General features: G+C 39.9%; 1 protein-coding gene and 2 pseudogenes across 2 annotated transcripts in view; 1 reads left to right on the forward strand and 2 right to left on the reverse strand.

Moving 5' to 3' along the window:
* Window positions 1-5,636: 5,636 nt before the first annotated feature.
* On the reverse strand, window positions 5,637-5,754 carry LOC120618029 (uncharacterized; annotated as a pseudogene).
* A 2,220-nt stretch (window positions 5,755-7,974) lies between these two features.
* DSTYK (dual serine/threonine and tyrosine protein kinase) overlaps window positions 7,975-20,903 on the forward strand; it is a 49,470-nt gene continuing 36,541 nt past the window's right edge. The window contains exon 1 of one of the 2 annotated variants that reach the window (XM_039881785.1): window positions 7,975-8,439. In XM_039881785.1, the coding sequence (XP_039737719.1) occupies window positions 8,175-8,439 (265 nt within the window). In that variant the 5' untranslated portion in view covers window positions 7,975-8,174. The remainder of the gene's footprint in view (window positions 8,440-20,903) is intronic. The other variant, XM_039881784.1, reaches the window with a different exon arrangement.
* On the reverse strand, window positions 10,612-10,730 carry LOC120618012 (uncharacterized; annotated as a pseudogene).

A 20,903-nucleotide genomic window follows, 5' to 3' on the forward strand; every position in this document is an offset into this window, starting at 1 on the left:
GTAGGTAAGAACTAATATAAGTCATCCTGAATATAGAATCATTCAGTATTTGGAGCTCTTTAATTTACATCTGTATGTTACAGTTTTTATGGTGTATTAGTGATAGGAAAAACATTTTTTCTTTTTATTCTCTGAGACCATAGGGAGCTGTTTCTCAAAGTAAAATTAATGAATAACTAACAACATAAATCACCTTGGAATTTAGGTAGCTATGCAGAGTCCGGGTCCTACCCCAAACTGATAGAAACAGAATTTTGGGGGTGGGGGGACTGAAACACTTTAAACAAATATCCTAGGTGATTCTTATGCACACTGAAGTTTGAGAAACACTAACAGAGGGGTAGGGGAAGACTTGGTTGATCATATTTATTGATATATTTGTGAGCTAATAATACCTCCTATTTATTGAGTACTTACCACAGGCCTGGTACAAACTCACATTTAGTCTGTAAAATAAACTTAGCAGGTAAGTATCGTACTCTCCATTTTACAGTTGAAGAAACTGAGCCTCAAAGAAAATGAAAAACTTGCCTGAGATCAGCTGGTTAGAAAGAGCTAGTCAAACCAGTTCTGCTTGATCTTTAATGTCTATACTTTTCCCACAATGCCAACTGCCCTATTGCCTAGGGATGAGTGCCTATTATGTGCCCCTTAATTTCTATCTAAACCTTTCAATACCCTCAAATGCTATTCTTGCCATTCTAAGATAACTAAGATACAGAGATATCAATATCTATCTCAAAATTACCTTCCCCCAGTTGGAACAGAGCTTTCTAATTCTAGTATGGCTTTTACTCACTTTTACCTTCTTCTGCCAGTTCCCGAAACCTTTTTCAGCTCTGACTGTCAGGACTTCCTTTCTTTGGTGTAATTTATCCTGACCATTTTCACCTAGTTTGGAATGGCAAACCATGAATTGAAGTCTAGGTTTCCTTTCTAAGATCTATCACATCTTTTCTGAACACAGGAATGAGAGCTACAGTCTGAATCAAGGGGGGATGTCAGTTGCTTGAAAACCTTCTGCTGATCTTGTGACTGCAGAGAGAAAAAGACAACTTAATCAAAGGAGCCTCTCCTGGGAAGGGGAATCACACTATCCCACGTGAGATCTTTTTCTAGAGTATGCATACTTATAAATCATCTTCAGGAAGTCTCATATGGCCTGGAGCATACTCAAGCAGATAGAGAGACAAAGAGCTCTTTTCACTGGTGAATCCACCCAGGCTTGCCTCGTACCTCTCATAGGGTGCTGGCGAAAGAAGATAGTACTCTCTTACAATTGCAATGACATACATAGTTCAGTTCAGTAATATATAGCTAAAGCCATATAAATGTCTGTACCCTTTCACCCAGTAATACCCTCCTGGGCATTATCCTGGGAAATAATTCAAAAGAAAACAAGGAACAGCACAACAAAAAAAAGATATTATAACAAAAACCTGACACACCCTCAATGCTCAAGGATAGGGGAGTGGGTGAGTAACAACGGTGTAAAAATACAATGGAATGTTATGTTGCTATTAAGAGAAATACATATGATAAATATATAGAAACACAAAATCCTTTTTTAAGTAATGTAAAATGAAAACGTTAGAATGCAAAATTGCGTTGAGCTAGAATAGGGCTTTGGACTCAGACGAACCCATGTTATTATTAGCTATATGGACTTAGACAAATCACTTAACCTGGGTCTTAATTTCCTTGTCTATAAAATAGGGATAAAAATATCCATCTTTCCAGTGTTGTTATAAGAATTAAAGATGATATAAACTATATGAATAAGATTTGGATGATCCATGAATAAGGATGAGAAGGGAGTGCCAAGAAATAATCATAAGTTTTACACTAGAATATAGGATTATTGAAAATTTTACTTGAAATGAATGTTTTTATGATGTTTTTAATTTAATACTATTTTTTCCCTTTATTCCTCCACACCCTTAAAAAATTTCATACTTTCTATGCTGGAGATGTGTGCACGTGTCATCTGGAAACTTGCCTAAATGGATCCCTAAGCCCTATTTTGAGAAAGGTCCTAGATCAGTGCTTCTGAAATCAGCTCTAGGAAAATGATAGAAGCCCCACACGCTGACACATAGGAAGGCAGCTCAGCTAGGTTCAAGGGCTCATTGTCCTAGAACTTAGAGGTTTATGTGAAGCTTGTTAGATAGAGCTCCAGCTCTCCTCTACAATTTGGGGATGGGGAATGTCCTCAGGGTGTTTTCCATCCACATTTGCTTCAGAATCCTAACCCTCACTTCCACTAAAAAAACCTCTGTTCAGAGCTAGATTGATGAGAAAAGGCGGGGGTGGGGAGGGGAGTGGGTAGGCAGGAGGATGATATGAAAGATATATTTTCTTTCAGCCTACCTATATTGAGCACAGTCTTTGTTTCAGGCATTATGTTTGGCACACACATGTGGGTGGATACATACTAAGTCAGTTTTAGAACTCAGGTTTCAAAGTCTGCTAAAAAATCTTTACCAAGATAACATTGACACAGAAAAGGGTATTGGCAGGTTTTTCATCTATCCTCAATCTAGGACAGCCCAGAGACATAAAAATATAACCTGTTATAAGGTTCTATGCTGGGCAGGTGAGGAAATTAACCAAGAATGAATTCCACTGAAGTGTCAGGCAACATAGTGGAAGAAGAACCGAAACAGCTTAGACTTGGAAAAGCGGTATCAACTTTCTAATCTTACTGATGAGAAATGAATTGTGACAAAACTATATTCAGGATTTTTGGGAAGCTTTGAGTCAGTTACTCTAAAAAATTTCTGGAAACTTTATTCTTCTACTTGGCAGTAAAATAAGATTATCTCTGGGGTTATGCCGAATTCCTCTTAATTGATTGTTTTTCCTCTCCATGCTCTGCATTCTGACAGCCAAGGATGCCACTGATGAAATATTCACCACTGGAATGATACTTGATATATTATAAAATAGAATGCATTTAGCAGTTCCGTTTTATAGACTTTTAATCTTCAAGTTAATAAACCTTCACATAGAGATTCTAATAAACAAAAACAAAATATTCTTGGAAATACTATCTGCCTTGAAAAAAGATGTAATCATGAATGTGAGTAATTACTATAGATAGGAAAGAACCCATTTATTAAGGACTCCTATGTGCCAGTCAAAGCACTAACTGCTTTACACATTATGTCATTCAATCCTTACAACCCTGAGAGGTAGGTATTATTAGCTCTACTATACAGGTGAAGTAGCTGAGGCTCCAAGAAGTCATTTGCTTAAGATCACAAAGTCAGCAGCAGCACGACCAGTCCTGGAACTCAGGTCAGATTCTCTCGGATGCTCATGATTTTCCCTAAATTTTTATGGGATTTAATTTCAAAGCATTTTCATTTACTTTGGGTCATTCCATCCTCCCAACAACAGATTGATATTGAACACAATCATAGGATTGTCCCTTTTAACAGAAGTCTCAGAGCCAGAATTAGAAGCTAAGTTTATAGCAATCACCATCATCTCAGTTACCTTTTATTCAGTGTCTTCTATGTGCTAGACTCTGTGCTGAGTACTTTTTATACTCCCTACCCCATCGTAATCCTCATAATAACCTTATGAGGTGGGCATTATTATTAAGAAAATCAAGACTCAGAGGAGCCAACAACTTGCCCAAGATGATAAAGTAGCAAGTCAGGACTAGAACTCAAGTTTATTATAAAGATAGCACAATTGATAAAATCAGCTGCCATTTATTGAGTGCTTATCGTGTAAGATACTGCTTTTTAAAACAAACATTTTATTTTGACATAATTTGAGATTTACAATTGGCATTGCTCTTTTAATGCTCACAATGACCCTATGAAGGTACTATTATCCCTATTTTACAGATGAGGAACAAAGACTTTTTCTTGGAGAAGTAATTTTCTCCAAGAGCATACAAAGGGGAAGGAGGTAGAGCTAGGATTTGGAAGCTGATCTCTTTAACTCCAAGACCTATTATTATCATTATTATTATTATTTTACACGCCTACAGCATCTGGTATTCCTTGGTGGTCTCACCATCCAAGTACTGACCAGGCCTGACCCTACTTAGCTTCCAAGATCAGACAAGATCGGGCATAGACAAGACTTATTTCCTTAACCATGTAGACAAGACCTATTTCCTTAACCATGAGGCTTTGCTGACTCCTGTTCTGTCTCCATACACCCTTGCTTCCCAAAGTGCGGTCCACAGATCAGCAGCATTGGCATCACCTGGGAGCTTGTTATAAATGTGGAATCCCAAGCTCTGCCCCAGACCTACGGAATCAGAAGTGTATTTTAGCAAGATGCCCACACGATTCTTGCGCATGTTCAACTTAGAGAAGCACTGCACTGCAACTCCATCAGCAAGAAGCAGAATAACACAAAGAAGAGAGCAAGATTGTCTAGAACAGAGATTCGCAAACATGTTCCCTTGGAAATCAGTTTTGATCTGGAGGAAGACGTGTTCTGCTGCTAACCTTGATAATGGTGCCTTTTCTCAATTCATAGAAAAAAAATAGTTAACAAATTCTATCATCTCATCCTTTTTTCCCATAGCTTTTCCTCTCTTTTTTTGGAGTATCATTAGAAGACAACAATTGAACGGTAGTAAAGAAATCCCTATGGAAAACTTGGAAGTATTTAATTATTGTATTTTTTTCTTTAATTTAGGGTTTCTTAATTCTTGGATTTGTGATTGGGATTTTACATTGCATAATCAAGAATAGTCATACTTTCTACTAGTAAACTTGTTTCTAATTCACACGGAAGAATTAAATGGTGTTTCACAAAAAGGACCTGATCACCACCTACATGAACATGAAGACCAAGGCTTCAGAATCTCTCTAGAAATCATCTGAGCAAAAGGAACTGGTCATAGAAAGTAAAGTTAGAAAGGCTAATAATGTATTTCTCACCTATCTCTCTCCTCCAGTGAGGACCAACATTGATAGATACAAATATAAATTACTTGTTCTTTCTGGATAGTAGAAATATGAGCGGTTTTTATATTCTCCCTCATGCTTTCCTGAATATTCAAAAATCTACAGTAAACATTCATTCATTCAGCAAATATCTAATGAGCACCTACTAAGGGACAGGCACTGTTTAGGTGCTGGAGATACAGCAGTGAACGAGCCAGACAAAAATCACTTGTCCTGATGTCAGGATCTTTGGGCTTTTCCTCTCTGGCTGATCAAATTCCTTGAATAAGACGCTTTAAGTTTCCTCTCTGACGGGTAAACATCTGGTAGCCAGAGATCTAGGAACTGAATGGAGGAAGAGGGCTATGAATCTTAGCATCCAGTATCCATAAATTCACTTAATCTCCCTGTTCATACGGAGACCTCCTTTTTAACCCTCTCTTGAGAATAAAGACATCAGGTTTTTGGTTTTTTTTTTTGAAAGGAAGCGGTACAGTTAAAGAAGGGAGAGATGACCTGGAAACCTAACAGCTCTTAAACAGTTTGCAAAATCCTCATTTTAATCCCAGCCCTGCTGTCCTATACCTCCAGGTTTCTCCAGGTTGGTAACTTACTTTATTTGCTTTCCAACTTCTACATTTTTTGTTGTTGCTACTGGCTCTTCTCATTATTGTGGGTTTATGCTTTTAAAAATCCAGTGATTGACATTTTTTTTTACACCTACAGTACCTGGTCTTCCTAGGTGGTCTGCCATCCAAGTACTAACCAGGCCTGACCCTGCTTAGCTTCCAATATCAGCCGGATTGGGCTTGTTCAGGGTAGCATGGCCATAGACTAGTGATTAACATTGTAGTGGTGTTCCAGGAGGGAACAAAAGTAGATCATCTTCATTAACTGCTTAACTCTTATTACTTTCAGGAAATATTGTCCTATAGTAATTTAAATCCTCTCTTATTATTATCAAATCTTTATTTCCCCCTATTTATTCTTAAAATCGGATATTTGAATAAAATATATATTTTTATTTGTATGCGATTGTAATTCAGGAAGCATTCATTGTCATTCATGTCCTTTAAGATTTTAAATAGCAGGAAACGAATGATCACTTTCCTCAACAGATCAAAAATGGGTGTGAGACATACTCATACATATTAAAAATTACGTATGTAGATTAGTTACTGCAGTATTGTTTGTAACACCAAAAGACTTCAAAAACCTAATGGTCAATCAATAGAGGACTTGTTAAATAAAACATCACAATCCATACAGCAGTAAATTACACAATTAAAAAGAACAAAGCAGAACTTTATGTTTTGGTGTGGAAAGTATATAAAGGCAGAATATAGTATAGTATGCTATCATTTGCATTTAAAAATACTATCTCTATAGTATCCACATCTATAACAGTGATTACCTCCTGGGAGGGTACTAGGTGACTGGGAGACAGGGAGTAGAAGGAAGACTTAGTTTTCCTTTGTATACCATTTGCACCATTTGAATTTTATACTAAGATCTTACAGTATTTAAAAAATAAAGTACTAACGAATTTTTAAAAGAATGAGTTCCATGACCTTTACCTGACATAATGCCCTCCCTGATTACTTCCACCTATCCAAATTTTCCTGTCTTCAAGATAGATATTAATTCCCAATTCCTTCCCTGGACAACTCCAGCCTAAGTACTCTCTCATCTGATCTCCTTTGCTAGAAGTTATTGTGTGTGGCCAAGTCATCACACATTGCTTTCTTATTCTTCTTCCTCTCCCCCTCCTCCTCCCCCTCCTCCTCCTCCTCTTCTTTTTTAAAATAGTATCAACTGTCTTGTATTGAACTTTCCATTTTGTATTTTCATTTCTGTTTTACTGAACCTTTTATGGGTTGCATAGAGGTCTTGCAAAGATGAAGAATAGCCAGTGAAGAATATGTGAGCAAGTAAAAGGAAGTATATGAGAAGGAGCTTGAGGCTCCAGGAGCCTTCAAAGGCATTTACCAAATAAAGATTTGTATGAACCAGTGACCCCTTTTTATAAAATGTTAAAAGGTAAAGCCTTCACATTTTTACAGTGCATTAATCCAATTATCATGACATTACTTAGCTCAGAGCACTTGCACTGAAGAGATGAGATATTGGGAAACAGAAGCAAAGATTTCGAAGCAAGACTCAAAATTTTAGAGTCCAAAGGGCTTAAAGATCAACTAGTCCAATCCCTTCATAGGTCCCTAGGCAAGCAAGGCATTGGGGGAGTTCAGACTCAAACTCAAGTCTTTTCTTAAGGAATTATAGCTGGAGAAGAGGTCTGGCATGGGTGAAAGAAAGGGTCTTTCCACAGCAAGAAAGACAAGAGGGCTCTGTGCCTGGAAAAGAGAAGGAAGAACAGGAGGCGAAAATGAGGTGGTCATCGAATTTTGTCTCCTTCGTTATTGTGTTCAGGGCTCCGTGACAGTTTGTGTGAATAAAAGTCTCTATATTAACAGAAACCAAGTTAAGATAATCAGAACTGGTTTGGAAGGTTACAAACCTCAACTTCCCCTTATCCAGCTTGGTCTCTCTAGTTTGAGAAACCAATTTTCATTTTAAAGCTCTTTAATGACCCTCTTAAATGACTCTTTTACACCCCCTTTTCCATACCTGGAGAAGGAAAGTCGGAAAAGGAGGACATAATACAAACGAGAGATTTACCTATTTCCAGGGTATTTTCAGCCAGCATTCCAGTATTTACTGTACCCGGAAAGTCAGAGGCATTTTAGGGTAGCCATGGAGATGTTATTGGCCTCCGCCTCGTTTCCTTCCTTTTCTTTGCTATTAAAATCTTTTACTCTGATTTTAGTAAGGGACCACACTTTTGCTGGCATCCAGGTTCTGCGCTCCTCTCTCTGCTCGGGGACACTTAGGCAGAAGGAACACGTTTTTAAGCGAGAGCATGTAGCTACAAGAACTGATGAGGTTTATACTAAAGGGGGATGAATCCCATGCACAGTCTCTGGGTTGGGACTACAAGTCCCAGGAGACACCGCAGCAACGGCACGCTCCAGTAATCCCTTCCCTCACTCTTCTGGATGGTGGAGAGAAAGGTTCCGTTCGCAGCGGCACAGCGGGCCGGTTGTTTTCAACGGCGGTGACGGAGTTGGTAGCCCGGCCGACTGCAGGCGGGGGCGTTAGGAGGCGGATTCCTTCTCCCTCAAGTACTGGGGGCGGGGAGGAGGGAAGCTGGGCCAGCGGGCCGGGGACCGAGCCGCGAAGTCCCAGCGGGCCGAGATGGAGGGCGACGGCGTGCGGTGGGGCAGCGAGTCGGTGCCGGGTCCCGGCCCTGGAGGCGGCGGAATGATCCGGGACCTGTGCCGGGGCTTCGGCCGTTACCGCCGCTACCTGGGACGGCTACGGCAGAACCTGCGCGAAACCCAGAAGTTCTTTCGTGACATCAAGGGCTCCCACAGCCACAGTTGTCCCTCCTCCCCCACGAGCGATGGCGGGGCCCAGCGCGGCCCAGCCGGCGATGTCGCCGAGACCGGGCTGCAGGCTGGTAAGGAGGGCAGCCGCGAGGAAGAGGGGGCCGGAGAGGCAAATTGGAAGGTGGACCGCGCCCCTGCTCTGCAAAACAAAACCCCGGGAAAAGGCAGAAAGTGGGAGGAGGGCCGCGTGGCCGGGCCCGTGGGCCTCCGCCGGCGGAATCCAAGATGCCTTGGGAGGGCATCCCTCCGGTGTGTGTGGGGTGAGGGGCAGAGCGCGAGGGCTCAGCCGGCGGACCTGGGGGCAAGGGGCGCCCAGAGGCAGGAGTTCCAGGAGCAGGATCCAGGGGACCCTGTTCGCGGGCGGGAGCGCGGAAGGCCTGTGTTTGGCGAGAGCGGGCGGTTAACCCGAGGAGTGGGAGGATTGCCCTGAGTTGGGGGCTGGGCAGTTGTGGCTCATAGTCCCAGTTTAGGGGTGAAGGAATGGAGGAGGGGCAGGAGAGGAGGCAGATTTCCCCAGGACCCTGAGGAGGCCAGGGAACTGTAGTGTATCGAGTGTGTGTGTGTTGTGCGTGCGTGTGTGTTTATGTATGTGAAATGCTTTTACACCAATCATGAGGCTACTCTGTTAAGAAGTAAGGAATGTGCTCGAAATAGGGCTGGGGTCGTAAAGGAAATGATACCTGATGCGTGGCAGGGAATTGCTAGAGAAGTTGCTTGTCCTTATGGTGAAGAAGGGGTCATTTTTGGTCCTGAGACTTCTTGACATGATTCTCTCTGGGATGTGTTAGAAGCCCTGAAGCTCTTAAAATCGTGCAGGGTTTTTGATCTTTCCTAATTTCTTGCTTCCTCTTAAAAAATGGTTTGCTGTTGATGGGGGAACTGGAGGATTTGTGAACTACTGTATCTAATTAGGAAATAACTTAGGGACTGGCATCTCATATAGACAGATACCTTGGGGACAACGTAGCAAGGAAGTCAGTGGGTTTAATTTAGTGATTCTCAAACTTAAGTATGTATTAAAATCAAATTAAAAAATGTCTCAGGCTCTATTCCCCAGATTGATTAAGGTCTAGTGGGTGGGGCCTAAGAATCTAAACATAAAAATACCTCGGGATTCTCATGCGAGTGGTCTGCAGACACATTTCAGAAACAGGTGTAGATGCTGATGGCAAATTTGAACATGGGACTCAGAATGGAATGAATTGTTAGACTCTTCGCAGTTTGTGTGTTGGGTCTTATATTTCCAAAGTTTCAGGTTTAATATCCTAAATTTGTCTGAGACTCCAGAAATGGTGATAAAAATAAGATAGTGAGATTCTGATGTGGTCTTAAATGATATTATTGCATTTAGTTAGCCTAGATGTAAATAAAAAAGCTTTTATTTTACCTCATGGGTTAAATGGAAGGAGGAGGATGACTAGTGTTCCGGAGAGGAGAATTCCCCCTCCCCCTCTTCTTTAACTCATAATTAAATAGTAAAATTGATACAAGACTAGGTTAATAGGAGAAAAAAAAATAATATGTGCATATGAGAGAATAATATTATCAGATCATAAAATGAGGCTCAAAGAAATGATCCAGCCAGGCACTTTTTTATACTTTTTAGACAAAGGATAAATTTGTGACAAATTGACAAGACAAAGAAAGTTAGTGCTTATTAGAGAAAGAATCCAAGCAAGATTTGCGTATTCTTTGGTGAGGAATCCATACAAAGTTTGGGCTTGAGTGGTAAGTTAGTAAAGGCTTACGAGGCTTGTTTATACAGGCTTTTGACTCTGGATTCTTTTAACTTGTGATAAGGTTGTCTCAGCCCTCAGGAGCTGGGAGGGCACCCACCACATGGGAGATTTGTAGGAGGGACAGACAGGGTCAGGGTTTTCTTCTTCTACAGGTGGATTAAGTAACTTTATAATTCAAAATACTCTATACTATTGTGGGATATCTTGGGATAGCCTGCCCTGGACCCAGACATTGGCTTTTCTGAAATTGTGGTTTTGATATGTTATGCCCAGAGATTTGCTGTTCTGAAAATGGACTTATAGAGGGGCCTGATATCTGTGAGGCTATCAGAAAACTGTTGAGAAGGGCTAATGTTTACAGAGATGACCCCCAGAATCTGTACTCTCACCCTCTCTTCCTTAGCAGTCCTCTTCCCTGCTCACAGGGTTTTCTTACAGTTTATCTAAAAACAAAACAAAAGAAAAACCTGTATTGCTGATATTTTATTTTATTTATTTTTTTAACGCCTACAGCACCTGGTCTTCCTAGGTGGTCTCCCATCCAAGTGCTAACCAGGCCTGACCCTGCTTAGCTTCCGAGATCAGACGAGATCGGGCACGTTCAGGGTGGCACGGCAGTAGACTATTGCTGATATTTTATAATACCTATTTATTTTAGAATTACAAAAAAAAAATCAGAGTAGATTCACTTCAGAGGTGAAGGTTTTTAGGGCACCTAGATTGGCTCTTGTTTTTATTCTTTAAAAGCCAACTTAATAAATACAAATGCACTTTGGTATTTTGCCTCATTGTCTTTGGAAGTTGACTGCATTATGAACTAATCTTAGTGTATTTAACTCTCTTCACCCTCCACTTGAAATAAAAACCAGGAGGAAGGTACAGATGACAGGACTGGGAGAAATTTGATTTTGTAATGTAAAATGCTTCCATTCCTTTCAGTATGGAGAGTTTTATCTTTGGAGGTGAAAATGCACATCCGAGAAAATGAATGAGGTGACACATATATTTATATTTATGTGGAGAAGTTATTTTTCTAGCTACTTAGGTAATTGTGTTAGAAAGTAGAAACTACTCTTTAAAAGACAACTAGCTCTTGTTCTCTCCTTTTACAGGCTATCTTTGCAAGGTCAAGTTCATTCAGAGACTATCTCAACTTTCTTATGTGAGTGTTGGTTTCTGATTAATAGGAACTTGGAATGTTATGAGAGGAGGCACTCAATTCTTTACCTAATAAACATTAGAAGGTTTTAATTATCATATCAGGATGAAGTGTGTTTCTGGATTGGATGTAGTATGGTATTTGAGCAACTGAAGATTATGGATAAACTCTTAAGTTTTATTTCGCTTTTAACCACAAAGAATGGGAAAGATCACAAAATAATGCTTTCTTCTTAATTTTGACAGTGTTGTATTCACAAAATACAATGTAGAGAGTATATAACATACCAGGGGCAATGTAGAGTATATAATGTATGTGATGCTTTAGAAGTTAAAAAGTAGGTGTAATAGAACTCTGAAATGAGAGTAGCTTGGTCTGTAACAAAGAAAACTGAGTTCCTTTGCTGCCCAAATCATTGGCCATCTTTTCACTTAGCTGCAAGGCATGAGAGCCCTTCTATCTGTTGATTTTCCTCTGTCAGAGGGTTCAGAAGTAATGAAATAAAGACTTCGAGCACTTCTGAAGAAAGGCAGAATGTAGTATTAACAAAGTAGCAGAGGGAAAAGTATTTTTCTTGATTGCAGTATGTCATAAACCTCAATTTTAAGAAATCGGAGTGACTCTTCTGTATCTAGTTGGAATGCTCTAGTCTGTGCTGCATTCCTTCAATCCTGGTTCCACTCCTTACTGACTGAATGACCTTGGGCAAGTCACGGCTGTGCTGGGCCACAGTTTCCTTGTCTGGAAATGGAGATTATGATAATAGTAATTGCCTCTAGGATTCTTGGGAGTTAATATATGTGTTTAAAATAGTGCCTGGTACTGCTATTATTATTCAATAAACAAAGACACTGGCCTTGACCTTGGGTTAGTGGAACTCAGTCTCTTCCTTTTATACTTTTCTGCTAAGAAAAAAAAATATATAAATATCAACATTACAGTATACCTATTTGTTTGTGTCAGATGAAATTTGATTAAAAGGAGCAGGAAGACCTGAACTCGGTCCCTTAGAAAGGTATACTCTAATCTTAACCATGTATGTATTCAATACATAAAACAGAAGAATGGCAGGAAGCTAAGGTATGGCTAGATTACAGGCATTTTATGTGAATTATAATTCTTAGGTTTTCAGAGCTTTTTGCTTTTGGTTAGCCAACAGCTTGGTTTCTCCAACATTCTTCACCCTCTATTTGTCACAGCTAGTGTAAACCGGTTGCCAGAAATAAAAAGAAGAGGAAAAGCACTAGTGCACTTATTTAAAGCAGACATTTTTCTTGGACTCAGACAGAAAGTTTTGTGGATAATAAAGTTTAAGTGGCTGAGTGACATCTGGGGAGGGGACAAAGTTGAGAGAGAGGAAATTCTTTACAGCCGGTATCATAGAGCTGCCTGCCATCTTCATGGGGCTGAAGGGTGGGGAGAAATTGGGGTTGTGGGTGGGCCAGCAAGATACTGGAGTGGGTGTGCCTTCTAGTAGTTTGCCATGATCTGTTTAGAAGAACTGCCTCAGCATTTCAATATAAGCTCAGCAGAGATGGTGCTATAATTGTGGTTTTTATTTTATTACCTTGGATGAATAAAACCCCATTTTCTCAAGTATATCTACAATTTTCACTTTCTCAGTTTTCTTCCCGTGTGGAAGCAGCATACAATGGTCAAAAGCAAGCACGAGCATTTACATCAGACCTGGGTTCCTGTTCTGGTTCAGCCTCTTATTAACTGTGTGACTTGAGGCAAGTTAGTTAACCTATTTGAATTTGTTTTTTTCATATGTATAATACATATGAGTAATACAAAATGCCATGTATTTTATGATTCTATTTATATGAAATGTCTATAGGCAAATAATAAAGATAGAAATTCAAGACTAATGATTGCCAGGGGATGGGGAGAGAGGAAAATGAGTGACTGCTAATGAGTATAGCAGGGGTCCCCAATCCCTGGTACCTGTCAGTGGGCTGTTAGGAATCAGGCCACACAGCAGGAGGTGAGTGGTGGGCGAGCAAGCAAAGCTTCATCTGTATTTGCAGCCGCTCCCCAGCGCTAGCATCACTGCGTCAGCTCCACCTCAGATCATCAGCCATTAGGTTCTCATAGTAGCACTGGCCCCTGGTGCCAAAAAGGTCAGGGACCACTGGGGTATAGGATTTCTTTTGGAGGAATGAAAATGCTCTGGGATTAGGTAGTGGTGCTGGTTGCACAAGTTAGTGAATATACCAAAAACCACTTAATTGTATACTTTAAAAGAGTGAATTTTATGATAGGCGAATTATCTAAATAAATGGGAGGAATAATGTCTATCTCACAAAGTTGTGATGTTTAAAGATAATTAGTACAAGCATGTAGTTGATCTAAATATATGTGTGTATGTGTCTATGCGCGTGCATGTGTGTGTACATCTCCTTGAACATTAGCTTAAGAAGTTGGAACATGACGAGTTGGGGGAAGAATAATAGGAGTGGAAAGAATGCGGGACAGAATGGTTTGGAATGGGAACCAGATTTAGGCCCAGGTTTCTAAGCTCCCAGTCCAGTTCTGCTTCTGTGAATTCTCCCTTGATCTTTTCTGACCTGGCTGTAGGAATATAAAATGCGCCCTGGCAGTGGTGAGATTTTGTTATAAATGAGTCATAACCCAGGGCTTCATAGCTTGCTGTGGAACCATAATTTACTTCAATGGGAGACTTTATCTGATTTAATGAGTATAATGTGACACTACCTACTCAAGCCTCTTATTTCCATTTCCAGTCCCTGACATTTAGGGTAGCAGACCCTTCTTTGCTGATCTTGCTACCGCCTCCAGCTCCCTGGGAGGAAAGGAGGAAAAGGCCTCCCCAAACACAATGGCTCTTTGCCCTTTCCCTTTACTGCCTTTCCCCTTCCTAATCTTCCTTTCCAGGGATAATCTGTTTCCCACAGCACAGGGCAGCCCACTATTAAAAAGGCTTGAATAATTCTGCCTTAAAAGACATTATTACCTTAACATTATTACCATTTGCAATGTTTAGTTTGGTCTAAAAAGTCATTACTGATTTCAATATGATAAGTTCTTCAGCTTTACAAATAGTTATTTAAAGAAAGCATGGATTTAAATAAAAATCCGTTCTGGTCTTTAAATTTTGTTTTGCTCTGTCCACTTTCCTGGCATCTTCTTTATTTTCTCACACTTCTGTTCTTTGTCTCACTAGGTTAAGGGGACAAGCAATCTTCCTACAGTACATGTACTTCTCAAAAAAAAAAAAAAAAACCTCAAAAATAATGTTATTGAAGGGGAATATGAATTCCACCTTAAACCTACCACTCAATTCCTGTAGGCTGTGGACATACAGATCATGCTTTTATTTATTTACTTATTCGTCTGATAGTTCTGGATGTATTCAACCTATCCTGCTTTCTAGACTGTGAGCCTCTAAGGTATAGAGACTGTGCTTTACTCAACTTTGTATCCCCTGGAATACCTACCTTAGTGCTTTGTTCATAACAGGCAAATATATATCTGTTAAATTATTTCCATGCCTAGTAGATAGTGGAATGATGTTTTTTCTACTTCAGAAGGGCATTTCTCCACCACCTGCCACCCAAAAGATAAGACTTTTTTGTAGATTTGCCCATATTCTATCTGAGTCCTTAAAAAAGAACAATGTATCCATTTGATAGATGACTGACTAGACTGGAATTGCATTCTATGCTAGTATCCCAGACAATGATTTTCATGTCTCAAAGAATGAATTGCATGCAAAACCCATATAATAGAGCTTCACCATGATATGGGAAGTAAATCCTTAATATTCATTCCCTCAACAAACCTTTATTAATGCCCAACTCTGTACTGGGCACAGGACACAAAATGGTGAACCACTGTTCAAGTAATTGATATTATTAATTCCCAGTTGATGTTATGAAAGAAAGGAGGAAGGATTAGTGTTCTGTTGTGTTCCCTCTAGTGACTGGTCTACAAATTGGTTACCTACTTAACCATTAGCTATCTTAGAGGGTGTGGGGATAAGGCATATGGGAAGTTGTGAGATTAAATGGCATTGATAAGAACTTTACTAGTTTTCTGATAGAATACAGGAAAATTACCCCCTCTGTCTTTTACGGAGCAATTATAATTGTTTGTATGGTTGAAAAGCAGAAAGCATTCATGAAGATTATTGTTAGAGCGTCTATCATCTTCATATCTTTCTTAGAGATTAGTCACAAGGAAGCCAGTATGAAGAGTATGAGGTACGTGGGTGCATGTGTTTTTTTCTCACAGTTTTAGTACCTAAAGTGAAATTTCCTCCTTACTTGTAGGAAAATAATTCATCTCTAGGGATGACGTGTTTTGCTTCCTACATGGTCCAGGGAATCTGAAAGGTGTCATAACAGGAGTATAGAGGGTGAGCCATGTGGAAGATGCAATTTTTCATTCTTGACTCTCAAAGATCTGACTGGAGTTCCCTGTAGGAGTTCCTTTGTGAATGTAGTCCACCCCATGCTTGAAAATCGATACAGTTCTTTGCCAAATGGGGAGTCTGGTAATCTTAGGGATCCTGGAACTTGACACTTTAACAAAGGAGAATAGATGTAAAAGTGGTTGCGATATATGTGTGTTCTCTTGCTTAAAAGCTATAAATCAGCCTGAGAAAGTCTATATATTTTTTTATAAGCTTATTTTTATTCTATTTTTTTAAAATTAACTTTATTGGGGTCCCCTTATATATAATATTCCTCCAAAGTCCAAACCAAAACTCTCTGAAGAAAAGTTGGTCAGACCCATCAGTGACCCCTGTGGGCCCGTTTGCCGTGCCCATCACATCAAGTGCAGTGCCTTTTTCTCTTTTCTTTAGCAGGCAGTGTGAGTGGTTTGGATGCATTCCCCAGCCTTGCACCCCACAACTGTGGGAACCTTTTGAGCACAATTTTCTTTGGAGTGGTGCTCTATAATGTACTTCCGTTCCTTGTTGTGATGTTCTTTGGGCAGGAAGCTGGGAGGTAGGACTTGAAGGTTGTTTTTCTTTTCACATGTCTAACTAATAATGCATCAAAACTATCCCAAAGAATTATGATAGGTTATGCAGTCATTATAGCCTTTGATTTTAAAATAAAAACTTCACGTTTTAAAAAAATACTTTTATCCCTTTTCCTAAACTTAGATGTAAAAAGGTCTAACTTTAGCTTCATCAGATTAGGAGTTTTAGTACCCTATTTATGGTAGACAGATTTTAGTTTTGTGTTTTTTACCCTTTCCAGTCTGTATAATGAGGAGAGGATTACATTCCTCAGGATTTTTTAAATCAAGCCAAACTTTCCAGAGCCAAGACTAAGGCCCTGCCATAAATGTAGCTAGATTCCAAGACAAAGTTGAATGAAAGCTCTCTATTTAAATTAACAGGTGGTGACTGAACCAATATGGAGTTTACTTTTTCGTAATATTCTGTACTGCATACCCTAGATTTAACTTCTAACATTATGGAGCTATGTAGGTGCAAGGAGAATGGCGGGGAGGTAGGATGGGGGTAGGGGTAGGAGGTAGAGCTAGTAAGAGAAAAGTCATTCTTACCCTTTGGCATGCAAGAACCCCACTGGGGAAACCTATTTCAGTGTCTTCTAATTGAACAATTGCCTGCTCTGCTGGCTGTCATTCTATGTAGAGAAATGGAGACATAGTGCTGCTCCAACTTGTTAGTATAGAATAAAAGTGGCTTTTTACTATAGGATAAAAATAGTTTGCTAGTGTATAATAAGGAGGGGGCCTGAACTCCAGAAGAGGTAGAGATGTGTTCCCTACCTCTGAGTAATCAGAGGGGGCCACTGAGGGCAGTACAAGGTTCAAGCTTCTTCTGGTGGTTTCTTAGTCGTGAACTGGGTGGTTATAGGTGACTTTGATCAGTGTCCTAATCTGGAGCATGACGTTTGTCTATACTGCTTAGCCTTGAGGATTTGGATTATAAATCTGATCCTGAACTACTTAGATTAGTGCCTTGAAACCCCCAAACTCTGAACTGGCAGCAGTCAACTCTCATAAGAAGATTGAGGAGACAGAGGTCAGCACAAAAGTGGAGACAGTGAAGAAACTTATTGTTTAAATTCTATTATTACTGTATTTACTGTGTTTTTTATTGTTTGTTAGGTTTTTTTTTTTTTTTGGTCAAGTAAAATTCTGTCTCGATCTCTTTCTTCTGTGAGATCCAGAACTGGATACACTTTGCTAGGTATCCTTTTGGCTCATTTAAAAAATTTTTTGAAATAATTTTACATTAACATAAATATTGCCAGGACAGTACAAAGAGTTCTCATACCTCCTTCATGCAGATTCCCCAGTTATTAACATTTTATTGCATTTGCTCCATCACCCAATCTCTCTCTCTCTCTGTCTACTCTTTTTCTGAATGGTTTAAAAGTAAGCTCTAGACAGGTTGTCTTATCTCTTGTAAACACTCCAGTGCACATTTCTACTCAGCCAGTACATGCTTTCACATACCAGCATACAACTCTCTAGATCAGGAAATTAACATTGATTCTGTACCACCGTGCGATGCACAGACCCCATTCAGGATTGCTGGGCTGTCCTAGTAATCAATTGCCCACTCTCCCCACCCCCATCTCTTTTCCTTTTTTGACCCAAGGTCCTATCCAGGAACACATGTTGCATTTAATTGCCATGTCTTTTCAGGCACCCTTAATATGGAACAGGTCCTATGCCTTCCTCTGGCATTTACTACATCTTTGATAGGTTTAAAGAGTAGGCTTTACATTCCGTAGGATGACATTTAACCTGGATCTGTCTGTTGTTTCTCCATGACCAAACTCAGGTCCTGAGCTCTTAGAAAGACTAGGCACAGAAATAATGTGATTGTATTGCATCATGGTTACACATGTCACCCCCCCCCCACTCCTGGAGATGTTACACATGATCACTGGTCATATTGGTGTTCTCCAGATTCTCCACCCTGAAGTCACCATTTTTCCCTTTCAGTTGATTAGTGTTTTGTAGGGAGGTGTTCTAAGATTTCACTGATAATCCGTTCCTGAAATATTTCCCTCCACCAGACATAGCATCTATTTGATCTTGGTCTATTAGACAACTCCCACCTCATTCCTTTCTCTTTCTTAGTAGGTATTCTTAGTGGTAAGGAAAGGCTTTCCTTTTCTTTTGTTTATTTTTCTTTTTATTTATATTAGCATGGATTTGTGAATTTTTTCAATGGATTATAATTTCTTATTATCATTTAAAAATTTTTTATGCTTAAATTTTTCCTGGTTTGGTCAGTGAGCCCCTCCCCCCCCCCTTTTGAGCTGGTTCCTGTGTCCTTTTGCCACAGTCCCACCATTCGATAGTTCTTAATGGTAAGATGCCACCTTCCAAATGACAGAACCTAAGCCCTCTGTGAAGCATGGGGTTGGCTTCCTTCGAGGAATGCCATTTATCTCTGCATCTTATAAATCACAGCCTCAGGTGCCAGCTGCCTTTCTGTTCCCTCTGCAGTGTGACCAGCCTCAGGAGCAGTTTTGCCCAGAAAGGAACTTGTCAGCAGGCTGCTGAGTGCAGTCTCGTCATTTCGCATGGCTTCCAGAGGAGTATAACCCTGGGAGTGGAGGTTATCGCCCTCTTCCCAGGCACCAGGAAAATCTGCTTTAAAACTGTTAGCAATTTTAACATGGCCACCAAGTAGAGTAACTTTAGTGACATTTCTGCCAGCTTGACTTTTCAGCTTTCAACAAAAGCTTTAGCTACTTGAGTACATTTCAATCTCTCATTTCCGAAAACCATACCCTTCAACCAGAATACCTTGTTACTGCTTGGTCCTGAAGTTTCTGAAACCCAGAGTACCTAAGCATGTGTTTTCCTTAAATGGGAGTGCTTCCTTCAATTCAGAATCCTTTACATTTAGCTAAAGGTCAGAGAGCTTGTTTGGCAGAATTATTTCTCAGCTCCTGGGACTTTTGTAGCTCAATACTTTGAAGGTTGTAGTAGAATTGATTGTAATAGAAAGACTACAACATTCATTTCTCAACTTAGGATTTATCCTTTTCTCTACTCTTGGCACAAGTAGTTAATAAGAAAACATCACTACTTATTTGTGGAAATACATTTTGGGGTCACTGATTACTTCAGTGAATTATAAAATCCTTCATATTTTTATTTACTGTCATAGAGGACTACAAGTTATTGTTAAAAGTATGATTTAAAAAAAGCTTTAGGAAAGGAGGGAAATCCTGGAAGCAAGGATTGCGGTGGGAAGTCTGTTGAGATATGAATGAACTCTGAAGCCATGTCAACTTTCTGAGTTGCAATTGTATGACAAGGCAAAGATAGAGTCCCATTTCACTTACTCCATTTAGTGCCTTCCCTACCTTGGCCGTGGACTGCACCTTACCTTGCCCTTCACTCACCTCTTGAGTGTATGTTACTGATTGAGATGGAAAACAGGCACAAAAGAGATAAAAATCTATTGCTATTATTCCAGAAACAATTTAAATAAAATATCTAATGGGTCACTAGAAACATCAAAATGTCATTAGCATTCCTTCCCGCTAGTTCTTTTTAGAATAGTCTTAACCTCAAGCCAAAAAAGTAATACACATTGACTGATAAGAGGAGCATTAAAAATTTCTCTGAAAAGTAATTACTGTCTCTTTTAGAAAAAAAGGATTCTAGAAATCTTAGAATAACAATACAATTTTTTAAAAAATGCACCAGCTAATAGTAATATTGTGTTCCTTCCCCAGGCTTTATTCCTGGTTTGGGACAATTTTTGTAGTGACTCTTGTCAGTCTGCTTCCTACAATTACTAAGTTGTGTTTTGGCCCAGACTGGGAAAAAATGTGGTAGCGGGGTCAGGGGAGGAAAAAAGTCTTTATTCTGTTAGGGTATCCAGCTGGACCTAAGATCTAAACTGACATAAGACAGCTTAACAGGAGAAAAATATGTGCATTTTATTAGTTTTCCTTGTACATGGGAGTCTTTACGAGAAAACGAAGAGTCAAAGAAACAAGTTGAACATATATATACTGAATTAGAGAAGTAAATTATGAAAACATGACAAGATACAGGGGCTTGCGCTAAGGCAGTTAATGGTGGCAAAGTAACTAGGAACATAGAGGTTAGTTTAGTGAGGCTTATTTTCTTGACCTTGACTCCTGGTCTCTGGTGATAAGAATGTTGCTTTGCTTCTGGAATAGGGAGGACATATTCCAGTTGGGGGTTTTATCTCCTGCTTTCAGGAAGTAAAAGGGGAGGTCAGAAGGCCCTTCTTATACCTGCTGTGTGTCAGGTGCCTCAAGCTAAAAATAATCCTTAAGCCAAAGTGGCATCTTTTGGGATGGCATATTATGCCACCCTCGGGGGCATTGTCTCTTACTAAGTACCCGGTGAAGGGGTTCAGAACAAGTCTCCCTAGAATGTCACTTTAGCATGCGGACTGTTTTGAGCTGAAGACAATCAAGGCCCAAAAGACTCAGAGCTTTTTTTTTTTTTAACCTTCCCCTTAACTGCCTAAAAGAATTTAGATAGGGGGCCTGGTCCTGGAAGAGAACTCACTACTGATAACCACAGAGAGTATGGGCTAGGTGTAGTGGGCTTGGGGGCAGTTTGGCAGTGCCTGGAGATCAGAGTCCTCTCTGTGTCCCGTGGTCTCTGCGTGACATGGCAA

The sequence above is a fragment of the Pteropus medius genome, unplaced genomic scaffold, assembly GCF_902729225.1.
Source record: "Pteropus medius unplaced genomic scaffold, Ma_sr-lr_union100, whole genome shotgun sequence".
NCBI classification, from domain to species: Eukaryota; Metazoa; Chordata; class Mammalia; order Chiroptera; family Pteropodidae; genus Pteropus; species Pteropus medius.